The 11,984-nt window shown below is 48.4% G+C and overlaps 1 protein-coding gene across 3 annotated transcripts in view; it reads left to right on the forward strand.

The window, feature by feature from the left end:
* Pknox2 (PBX/knotted 1 homeobox 2) overlaps positions 1-6,977 on the forward strand; it is a 196,603-nt gene extending 189,626 nt beyond the window's left edge. For all 3 annotated transcript variants that reach the window (XM_010628693.3, XM_010628692.3, XM_010628691.3), the window contains 3 exons: positions 560-636; positions 1,414-1,592; positions 3,243-6,977. In XM_010628693.3, coding sequence (XP_010626995.1) covers positions 560-636; positions 1,414-1,592; positions 3,243-3,472 — 486 coding nt within the window. In that variant the 3' untranslated portion in view covers positions 3,473-6,977. The remainder of the gene's footprint in view (positions 1-559; positions 637-1,413; positions 1,593-3,242) is intronic.
* Positions 6,978-11,984: the final 5,007 nt, after the last annotated feature.

Raw genomic sequence — 11,984 nt, forward strand, 5'->3', positions numbered from 1 at the left:
TCACAAAAAAAAAAAAAAACAAAACAAAACAAAAACTTAACCTGCCTATCTGACAAAGGAAAGGCTTGATTAAATGAAATTAAGTGTATGAGATAGTTCTTGGGTTATAAAGTTCTATAGCAATAATGTTATCATGATATTTATCTTCTGTCTCCTAAGAATGACTAGCATAAATCTGGATACATAGTAAATATCAGCTAATTTAAATTGAATTGATTCATTCACTCCATCGACCACCTCCTGTGGGCCCTGGATCCCATTGTAAATCCTTGTGCTAAGGATGCCTGCCCACCTGTTGGGTCAAGTGAAAAGGACAGGGGTGCTTATGGGACTGACTTTGGGTCTCCCTGGGGAGCTGAGGGTAGGGTAGCCCTAAATATGAAACTGCAGGTATCAGGCAGCCTCTATCTAAGCCCAAGGCCCATTGTCTTTTGGGGAACTGAGTCCCCAAATGTGTAGGGCTGCCAGAGCCGAGGTGGTTCCCCTGACAGGGAAACATTCATGAGGGAGCCAGCTGCCCCATACCCACTCCTCATTAGCTCTTCACCTCTCATTTTAGCACCCCTACCCCACGGAGGACGAGAAGAGACAGATCGCAGCCCAGACAAACCTCACACTCCTGCAAGTAAACAACTGGTGAGTTAGCATCACCTGCCCAAAGGCTCTCAGATCCAAGGGCCACATGCTTGGCAAAGGAACATGTAGCAGGGGAAGAGACAGAATGCCCAGACTTGCTTCTGGCTCAGGCCCACTAGCTGCCAGGGCAGCTCTCCCGCCTATGGATTCATCTACAGCTTCTCCACACCCTCTGCTGGTCAGCTGTGTCATATACATCCCTCTAAGCTTCTGCCTAACAACCCAGCCGGCCCTGAGGGTCCAGCCCTACCTGTTCCGCAGAAAGACTGAAATTCCTGGGCCCATGCCTGGAGGCAAAACCAGTGGTCAACTGGTCTGCCCCACTTTTGTGTGAACTGAAACAAAAGCATTCTGCTGGAAGGAAAGAGCCTCCATTCTCAGGGATCTCAGGCCCCACAAGGACCTGAGCTTTCCCCTTCTGTTTGATGGGAGTGGACTCTAGAAACAGGGTCCCCCATCTAAAGCCCTCGGCCCTCTGGAAAGAAGTCAGAAGTTGGTGCCTGTGACTTTGGCGTTTCCCTCCTCTGTTCCATCTTGACAGATTTTAATTGGGTTTCCCATCTCTGCACGTGTTCTTCTTGGTGGTGACCAAGCCCCAGGGAATTTCATGAACTCCTCAGTAACCAGGCTTTTGTCTCTGGTTTCACCTCCTAAATCCAAATGCCATCCACTCTGTCCAGTGAAGTCTGGGAGCAGCCTAGCCCCCCTTGCTGCCAACCCCGCCCCAACATCCCCCAAGTGGTAACTAACCAGATCACCACTTTTACCCCTGAACAGGTTCATCAACGCCCGGAGGCGCATCCTACAGCCCATGCTCGATGCCAGCAACCCAGACCCTGCCCCCAAAGCCAAGAAGATCAAGTCTCAGCACCGGCCCACCCAAAGATTCTGGCCCAACTCCATCGCTGCAGGGGTGCTACAGCAGCAGGGCGGCACCCCAGGGACAAACCCCGACGGTAGGGACTGGGGCTGGGGACACCTGAGGGGGGTGCTCCTGGAAAGCAGATTCAAGGTTCATCTCCTTACTCAGAACCCTGTAGCTGTCCTGTACAATGATCCCTCCCTGGTTTCCATTAGAGCCTTAAAGAAGAGAATGATGGCTTTTGTACACCTTTTCGTGAGCCAAAGCAGTCTGCAAGATGAGTGGGAGCTGGTGGTCGTCTGAGTCAGTGACTGCTCAGCAGAGCCCCTCTTCACTCCTACACACACCCACCCCACCCCCGCTCGGCAGAGTCAGTGTCTGCACAGCTCCCCAAGGCCGAGGCCATCTATAAATACCAAGCAGGCAGCTGGCTTGCAAACAGAGGCCAGGAAGGGCTTCGTTTTCCCAGCTTCTCTGTCACAGCCTCCACACACACTCTTCTAATTGCCAGTTGCTAGTACACAATGAATAATTCAGTCAGACAGACGTTGTAGAGCTGGGTGTGTGAAGCTAGCATGAGCAGCAGGGTGGAGGTGAGTGTGTGCATACGTGTCCATGCATTCATGTGTGAATGTGGTTGTGTAAGGTTCTAGGGGAGGGGCAGCACCCTATAGGCTAGAAATAAAGCAGACTTGGGGCTAGAGCAGCCCAGGAGAGAATCCCAACTAGGTAGTCACTGTGTTACCTTGAGCTAATGACGTCACTGTCCGAGACTCAGTGTCCTTTGTTGAGTGACACCCGCCTTACAGAATTATTAGAAACTCAAAAGTCCCTCATATCTGAGGTATGATCTAAAAATGTGGTGAATTTTAAGTTTTAAAAATGTATTAGAGTGAAAGACACATTGTCATTAATCCCCAACAAAAAACTTAATCCCCATTAAAAGCACTTCCTCTCCCTTTGGACGTACTTATCCCATCACTCCTTCTGATGTAGTCCAGGAAGTCCTCTTTCATGCCTTTGGTGGCATTGTTATGGCTACCTCAGTGTCCTGAACCAATTCAAAATGTTTATCTTTTGTGGTTATTTTGACTTTGGGGAAGAGCCAGAGTCTCATAGTGCCAAACCTGAAGAATAAGGTCGATGAGGACACACTGCAATGTTTTTATTTGAGAGAAATTGCCATAAATGTTAGATCAATGAGAGGTGATCAAAAATACATTTAATGTCAAAATTTTAAAATTTACTACAGTAAAAGACACAATGCATTAATCCCTCTGAAAATATTCCCTGGTTTCAAACACACTTACCTCATTGTTCTTGGCAACGTGTCTCTTACTGTAACAACCTTATCTTCATTTAAACACTGTATCTTGCTTTCAGTCGCCCTTGCATTTTCACTGAAGATGCTGAGTAAATGATGGCCAGGAGTGCTGCTCGGCGTGGGGCAGGAAGTGGCTGAGGAGTGAGGGGTGGGAAACTTCCCAGGGGGAACTGAGTCTGGGACAGTGACGTCATTAGCTCAAGGTAACACAGTGACTACCTAGTTGGGATTTCTCCTGGGCTGCTCTAGCCCAAAGTCTGCTTATTTCTACAGTAGCCTATCGTGTGCTACCCCTCCTGTAGAACCTTGCACAACCTCATTCACCCTATGATTCAGTGCATTCCTCCTTGTCCAACATGGAGGTCACCAGACCTAGTGACAGCCCCTGTATGGCTGTGACCCTTGCCCTCTCTCACGCAGGTTCCATCAACTTGGACAACCTGCAGTCCCTGTCCTCAGACAATGCCACCATGGCCATGCAGCAGGCTATGATGGCTGCACACGACGACTCACTGGATGGGACAGAAGAAGAGGATGAGGAGGAGATGGAGGAGGAGGAGGAGGAAGAGGAGCTCGAGGAGGAGGCTGATGAGTTGCAGACGACGAATGTCAGCGACCTGGGCTTGGAACATAGTGACTCCCTGGAGTAGTCACAGCCCACACGGTGCTGATCACCCAGCAGCGGAGGAGCAGCGTCAGGAGGGTTCAGGGTGGGGGGAGGGCATGGGCAGACAGTACCGAGGAAGTTGTGCCCTCACTTCCCCGAATCAGTAGCTTGAGGTAATGCAGAGGAGAAACCCTGCTCCTTCCCAGCCACCAGGCTTCAACGAGCACCCAGCCTGCTTCCCTAGAACTGGAGAGGATGCCACTGGGGAGCCATCAAGCAGCCTCTATGAAAAGACAGGACTGAGAACTGGACTTACCAAATCCCCGAGGACAGATGGCACCAGCAAGCCCTCCACGGAAGGACTTGATTGTGTACAAGCCCAGCACTGTGAGGTGGATTGGTGTTATTTGCAAAGTGGGTTTTGCCAAGAGACGACTTGGAAGGGAAGGGTGACACAACCCCCCACCCAAGGATCTCTGCTCCTCTAAGAGACACTCGAGGACAGGAGGGACCCCAAAAGCGCAATCAGCAGCTGGAGGAGGGGGAGGACCTGAGGCAACAGGTCTTGCAGACCAGACTGGGCCCTGGACTCCATAGAGTTCCATCTCAGTCCCAGGGCCTACCTGTGGGCCCAGTGACCATGGGCTTGGGAGAAGGGGAAGGGAGCCAGCAGAGCTTCCTTCTCTTTCTCCTGAAAACACATCATTAGCTGTTGGGCTCCATCTGTAAGAGGCTAAAGGAGTTCCTCCATCTGGGTTGGCTCTAGGAGCCAAGGAGGTGGTAGAATCTGGACTGGGAGCCACATCAAGGTGACTTTGGGACCACAGCTGTCCCTAGGCGGTCATAGAACTCAGCTCCTATAACAACAGGACAATGATGTCTTACCCTAGATATTCCCACCCTCAGATGAAGCTCTTCAGATGCTCCAGGCCCTCCACAGACCTTTGGAGAGTAGACCAGAGTGATTTGGAATCTTCTCACCCCACGGGTCACCGTGGCTATTCCCCTGCTCCCAGGCTGACACCAGCAGCCTCCAGCCTCTCTTCTTTTTTTCCTTCAGAGAAGACGCATGAAACATGGGAAAGAAGCAGCAGCCAGTGGGAAGGCAGGGTTTGGAGAAGGTGCTGCATCCTTCTTTTCATCAGTATCCAAAATGGCAGAAGGGGATGGCACTCAAAAGCCTGCAGAGGTGCCCACCCCACCCACTTCACTGCTCTGCGCACCTGCACTGTACACAGTGCTGGAGGGACTGGAGCTTCTGGGAGGAGGCTTTCCACCTGCTCTCACACTTTCTCCCAGCCCAACTTTTGTCCCAGGCCCCCATCGTGGGCACTCCCTCCTCCTGTTTCCTCCCACCCTGTGGCTGTGAAGGACAGGACTAATCACACGTGTTTCCCATTGGGTTTAATTTGACGGACGTGCAGTTTCATTTGTAAATTGTGCATTGGCCATCTCCTTCAGTGGCATGATGTGAGTGGCTACCTGGCTCAACTGGAGGGGACCTCAGGGCTTCCTGGGGCTTCCCCTCCCCTACCTGGTTGGGGTGGAGCAAAAGGATAGTCGCTTTCCTGAGGTCTCCCTGAAATGAATGTATTCCCCCCCCTCAAAAAGAGCTGATATTTAATGTTTTAATAGGGATTTTTGAGAAACAAATAACCTTATTTATAATCTGGGTGATCCAATCATTTTTTACTCCCTTTTGATGCCATAGGTAGAGGGAAGTCTAGCTTTTTTGGCGTGAGACTTTTGCAACGCGCAGAGGGATAAAATACATTTCCTCTTCTGGTTCATTTTTCTGGCTAAAATACACACACACACACACACACACACACACACACGCACACACACACTCACACCCTCTTCCACGCACCTCAACAACATCCTACCCACCCAGGCACATCTGCCTCACACATGCCCACATCTCTTCCTCCAGCCCCACCCACCTGCCTAATGTTATGCAACCTCCTTCTGATGTATCCACCAATCCAGTACTGAATGTGGCCAAGACGTTTCAGTAAATCTTATTACCTACCATAACCCTGGTGCGCAACTCTGTTTCTGGGGCTGCTGTACAGGTCCCTTCTTTCTTTAGCGGGACCCTGGGCCATACAGAATTTGGAGACCTCAGCATCTACTCCATTACACTGATTACCTATAGGAAGGGGCAAAGGAAAGGACTCTGTAGGCAACCTCAGCTCCTCTCCCCTCTGTCTGGGGAGGAAGATGGCCAAATTTGGCACATTTACCTTGTATGTGTCTAACTAAAACAAAGAGATCAGAAAGGACAGTAGAAAGCTCCATACTGCCATCTCCTGACACTCTCCCCATACTGCAGTAGAGAGTGCTGAATTTGGTCCTTGGCTTTCACCATTCTCCACCACCTACCTCCAAGACTTTTGTATTCCCTGTCTCCATCCTAGGCCTGAGGGATTCATTATCTCAACTGGTTCTGCCACAGCACCACACCTCAGCACTCATATGCCTACCTCACCATCCCCCAGGTGAAAGGTCCCAGCAACCCAGAGGAGCTGCAGTCTTGACTGCACCTTTAACCCAGAGCTATGTCTGTGGTGTGTGTATGTGTGTGTGTGAGGAGGTCAGGAGGCTTCCCTAGAAACCTGGTTTCCAGCACTGAGTTCCCTAGAGTAAGAAGTTGTTTGGGGCAGCTTATCTCCCTGGGAAAGAGAGGAGCCTTCTTGTCAACCTCAGACTAGAGCTTTCCTTTCCCTGGGAGCTGTTGCTGAGATAACCAGAGCATCTGTGGAAGCAGGAGGGGAGTTCCTTGTCCCACACCACAAAGGCTGCAGAATGTGCACACACCCATAGGTCTCCTAGAGTCAGGCCAAGGATGGGGCAGGGGGTGGTCACTTAGATGAGTCCAGGCAGCTCTGAGGGAGGCTCCCCAGGTCACAGTTCTCACAGAGACCAGTTCTATCACCACACCATCACCTAGGGAGAGTTCTGCAAACTCTTTTCTTTGGACAGATGGAAAAAGTCAAGATCCCCAAAAAGATAATGCATTAGAAGCATTATCTTTAAAATACCTAGTATTTTAAAGCGGTATTTCCAAGGAACAATTTCAAAGGTGTACTACCAAGGAAAAGAAGTTGTGTGGCCAAATTAGCCTAGTGCTATAGTATGGTGCATATTATACTTTGCTAGTAGAGTTTCACAATGCAATTCAGTGTGTTAAAGACTCTGAGAAGTCCTACAGGAAAGAAACCTGTTGAACTTTGTTTCAGATATTCCCCAGATTTCGTGTCCCCCTCCATCAAGTACATAATATCTACTGAAGAGATACAAGAATTTCTGAAAAACACACTTTAGGAACGCTAAAGTTGGAGAGATGTAACTTAAGAGGTAGAGTGCTTGCCTAGCATGCATGAGGCCCTAGGCTTGATCCCAGACCCCACACACAAAATGAAGGAAGGAAAGAAGGAAATTACAGAAACAAATTGCAGAACAGCCTGTCCCAGCCTCTCCTCTTCTGCTTTTTTTCTATTTTCTATCTTTTTGCCATCTTTTCAAGAACGCTGCCAACTAAAAAGCTATTTTTGGGCTGGGGATTTAGCTCAGTGCTGCTGCTGCTGCTTGCCTTGCAAGTGAAGTGCAAGGTCCTGAGTTTGATCCCTGGTACCGAGAAAGCTGTTTTTATTTTGTTTGTTCATTTGTTTTTTGTTTTTGAGGCAGGGTCTTTCTATGTAGTTCAGGCTAGCCTTGCACTCACTAGGTAATCACTAGCTCAGGCTTGTCTCTAACTTGCAGTGATCCTCCTGCCTCAATCTCCCAAGTGCTAGGACTGCAAGTGTGGTACCCTAACCTGTAATCACTAGCTCAGGCTTGTCTCTAACTTGCAGTGATCCTCCTGCCTCAATCTCCCAAGTGCTAGGACTGTAAGTGTGGGTTACCCTAACCCTAAAAAGCAGTTTTCTAAATCATTTCAGAAATGGATGGTTGTATTTTGAAGAAGCAGCAACTTCTTTCTCTGCATGACCAAAATGCTACCCAACCCCAAAAGACAACATGGTGTAATCCCTGTGGTAGTAAAATAGCTGGGACAGTGACAGAGGGGGTGGGAGGTGTCCTTTAGCTCAAAGTGGAACTCTGATATTAGGGTCCTAGAAACTGCCCAGACTGAGTTCTGCCTCTGACCCCCAGTTCTTCAGGAAAGATCTTGGAGCCTGGAGATCCCACTTGTGAGAATTGGAAGCCAGAACTGAGCATCCTTGATCCAGGAGGCCTCCTCTGCCTCACATGGGGCCCATGACGTCAATGGCTGCTGTCATGCAGCCTGCGCCACCTCGCTCCTAATAAGTCGCTCATTTATTGAGTCCTCACTCTGTCCCAAGCACTGTTATAGACATCAAGGATACAACCGTGATCAACAAAGTTCTTACCTTTGAGGAGTTTCCATTTTAGAGGATCAGGCCTAAAAGTGTACTTGTGATGTCCTTGTCATGGTTGGACCCATGATCTTATCTCATCCTAGCACAGTGATTGCAAATTCTATCATTCCAAGTTACAAATAAGAGATTCTCAGGTGTGGTAGTCAGGTTGAATTCTGCTGGCAGGCATGTTTTCTTTCATTGGTTGTTTTCAATTTTTTTATATCAACATTTAAAAATTGAAAGATTTGACAGTTGAAATTAAAAAAATCAGATTCCTGGTCTTGAGCAGTCGGGCAACTTGCAACCTATAACCCACATGGCCACTGCTGGGTGTGGTTGAATAATTGCTTCCCACTAAGGTAAGCTTTCCAGGTTATGACATTGGCCACCCCGTGGTCTCCCGACACTGAGGCTGAGGGTCAGGTACCACTTCTGATGGGGCTGTCCCCACGTGTTTAGCTGGTTGGTGGCTTCACTTCCCCCTCCCCTTTTCCCCTTTCTCTCTCTGACATCTAAGGAGAATATTTTAAAGGAGGAGAGTATTTCTCTAAACACTCCATCACGAATGAGAGACTACACCGAATATGGTGGCGCATGCCTGCAATCCCAGCACTCAGGAGGCTGAAGCAGGAAGACTGCTCTGAGTTCGAGATCAACCCTGATTAGATAGGGACTTCAGGGCCAGCCTGGACAATAGAGCAAGAACCTGTTGAGTTGGGAGAGCAATACAGTCCAAGAGGACTCTACCTTTGAAACAAAATATTAGAGAGAATGTATTTGCAAAGTGTACCTGGTCTCACGTTCTAGGTACACTTACTCCTACATTAACTGCCCAGCTGGCCCCTCGAAGCACTCATGAGACTTGAGCCATAAAATTCGCCAGGTTTGTTGTTCATCTATGTACATTTGGCCCCCAAGCCAGTGTTTTCCCCTAGAACACTGCTCATAGAAAATAGCTTTCAGCTGCCTTTTGAAGTTCTTTGCTTTATAGTTTTCCTAATTTCTTTTCCATATAAGCTACTACTATATGCTGGCATCAAACTGGGGTCAAAGAGTATAGTTGGACCCTCAAGTTGTGACCGGTCAGCTGACATATGAACAACTTGGGTTAATTAAGTTAATGGAAGATTCATCTGCCTCTTGTTATCTACGTATAGTGTGTACCCAGGGAAACATCTAGAGCTCAGCTGTATTGACTTACCATCAACTTGAGTTACAATCAGCCCTCAGGAACCGAGTTCGTAAGCCAAGGGTACACTGTAATTCACCTTTGCAGAGCATCACAGACCAAAGGATAGAGCACCCAGGACTTGGAGACAGAACGCTGATCACATTTCCACTTTGGTATCTTATTTCCAGCCCACAGATGAAGCTGATTTTATCATACTACTTTCAAGTGTATCTTATACTTTTAGATTTCTCAGCCTCTCTCTGGGACACTCCCATTTAGCCCCTTTGCAAATTAATGCATCTCATTAAATTGAACCCATTTAGGACAATGCCCTTCAGGTGTGTGCATCTTACTACATCTTTCATTTTAAGACAAGTGTTTGATTTATTTTTCATCTCATTACACTCTTTAAAATTATGTGCATCTCATTACACTCAGTGCACTGAGATGACTTATTTGAGGTGTAGATATTACACCCAGTATTATCAGGCAAGAATATGATTTTTTTCATTTCATTACAAGCTTTACAATTTATGTACATCTCATTACAATCAGCCGTTTAAGACAATTCCCTTCAGTTGTGTGCATCTCATTATACCTTTTCATTTTGTTTTTTTTTTTTCATGTTACTATTCAGAGTGCTCACTTCAGGTGTATATCTCTCATATTTGCATTATTTCAAGTGAATTTCTGGGTGATTGTCTGAGTATTGCAAAACTTTCATGATACCAAATTCATGCAAGGCAGGACCCACCACACTGCAAGCCTCCCACAAGTCCTTTGCTCAGACAGGAAGAATGTTAGGTTCCACCCCATTTGGTCAAGGCTCTACCAAAAACCTCCCCTTACACACAGGGACATCTACACCAACTTGCCTCACTTGCATATTGAGGGGATCAGAGGACCATGGTGCTCTCTAGGTTTCCCCTGAAACCTACAACTCCAGTGCCGAGGTCACCAGCAGGTTCCAGCTCCTCCTGTGGGAGCTGCTTTTCTGCTCAGGCAACTGCCCAATCCTACTGGGAAAACAGCTCGACACTGCTGCCCAACTCCCAACTGCTGGAGAGGCTGACTTCTTCCTGCATTTTTCGTTTGGTTTGGTGTTGAGAGTAGAGCCCCGGGCCTCACACATGCCAGGCAATCTACTGCTGGCTATGCTCTCAGCCCATGCTGCACTTTTGACTGGATAGTGCTGTGTGTCTATATGGGGACAGCTTTTGGAAAGTTAAATAGTTTTCTCCCCTTGTGATGGAACCTCCCCAGCCCCAGCAGGACCTAGCGGTATCTTTACCTCTCCTCCAGTCTCCATCCCAGGAATTCCCAGCTGGGGTACAACTTAGAATTTCTGAGAAGCGCTTTAGAGACACAAGGGCCCGAGATCCATTTTCAACCTTCTAATTCAGAGTCTAGCACTGGGGCCAGGTAGGTGCATTTTTAATAGTTTCTCTGAGATTTTGAGCCCCTGTCTTAACAGAACTTGATTTCATGAGAGGATGTGCAGTTTAGCAGAGCTGAAGATACCTGATGCTGTCGGTACTGTCCCTCTCAGCTGCATGTGCATCTTAATAACCCAAACCTAAAGTGAGAAAAATCATTTCCTCATCCTGATAGGGCACTGGGTTCAGTATACCTCACTCACCCACAGCATACAGGAATCCCAGTGCCAGCACACCATCCTCTCTTTATCTCACACGCTCATTGCCTTCCCAGGCCAAGAAAGCCAGACTGTTGCCCAGAGGCAACCAATTCCTCCAGCTTCTGCCTCTGATCTGAGATCTGCCTGCTGGAAACAGCACAAGCAGAAGAAGCCCTACAGGCTGTTACTGGTGGTCTCCGAGGCTCCTATAACATGTGCAGCGGGCCTGTAGGAAACCTGCAAGTCTTTCTCAAAGCACTTGAATTAATCTTCACACGTTCCCACCTGTGCCATGAGGCTCCAGCAGCTCCATGAGTGATTCCGGGTGGTCTGTGTGTTTCCTCACCTGCCGCTCCTGTCTCTGTGCCGGTGAAAATAGAGTATATTCTCTAAGATCAAAACTAAATTTGACTTCTTCCCATCCCTCACCCACTACATCAAGGAGTGAGCCTGCTGAAGAATCAGTAAGATCCAGCTCCTGCCTCTGCTTCATCTCCTTATCTAGGAGCACTAGGAGTCCTTGGTTCTAGGATCAGCAGCTCCGGGGCTCCCTGGGCTACCACTAAGCAGGATTTAATGAGGATATAGAGCCTGTTTGATATGTAGTACAGCTGCAACCGGAACCCTCAGCAAAAGCCCATGCTCCTTTTACAAGATAATAAGCATCTCTAAACTTGGGCTCAAGCAGGGCCAGACTTTGGAGTCCAGGGCCAAGATCCCCCCCACCCCGCAAATCCAGGGTGGGGGATCACGCTGCACCTGCCTTGTTGGTCCTCTCTAAGGTTCCGGGGCGGAATAGCATTCCAAGGTGTGAGATCAGCCTCTTCCTGCTCCTTTTCTGAGGAGCATCTCCTCTGTAGGGAAGGGACAGGCCCAGGTCCTCAGAACTTAGGGAACTGCTGTGCACTTTCTAAGGAGCTCTGCTCCAAGATTATCAGAAAGCTGGGCTTCGGAGGAGAAAGTGCAGCTTGGGATAAAGGCCTAGGCCAGAGCAAGGTCAGTGTGCTGTGGCTGATGGTGTTGCAGTTGTATAGAGACTGTGTCAGGAAACATCAAGTCCAAGTGCTGTCAGTGACAACAGCAGACATCCAGCCTTCTCTTTCTGGCCTGTGTAGGTAGGGGGACTCCTTTCCTTGCTCACAGAGCAGGGCCTGGTTCTTAGGATTTTAGACTTAGCTGCTGAGAGTAAAAGCAAAAGCAGGGTGGCCGGGCGGGGTGGTGCATGCCTGTAATCCCAGCTCTCAGGGGGGCTGAGGCAGGAGGATCACTGTGAGTTCAAGACCTGCCTGGGCTACATAGTGAGTTCCAGGTCAGTCTCAACTACATAGTGAGACCCTGTCTCAAAAAAAAAAAAAAAAAA

Source organism: Fukomys damarensis, unplaced genomic scaffold, assembly GCF_012274545.1.
Source record: "Fukomys damarensis isolate Sample0158 unplaced genomic scaffold, DMR_v1.0_HiC HiC_scaffold_16, whole genome shotgun sequence".
NCBI lineage: Eukaryota > Metazoa > Chordata > Mammalia > Rodentia > Bathyergidae > Fukomys > Fukomys damarensis.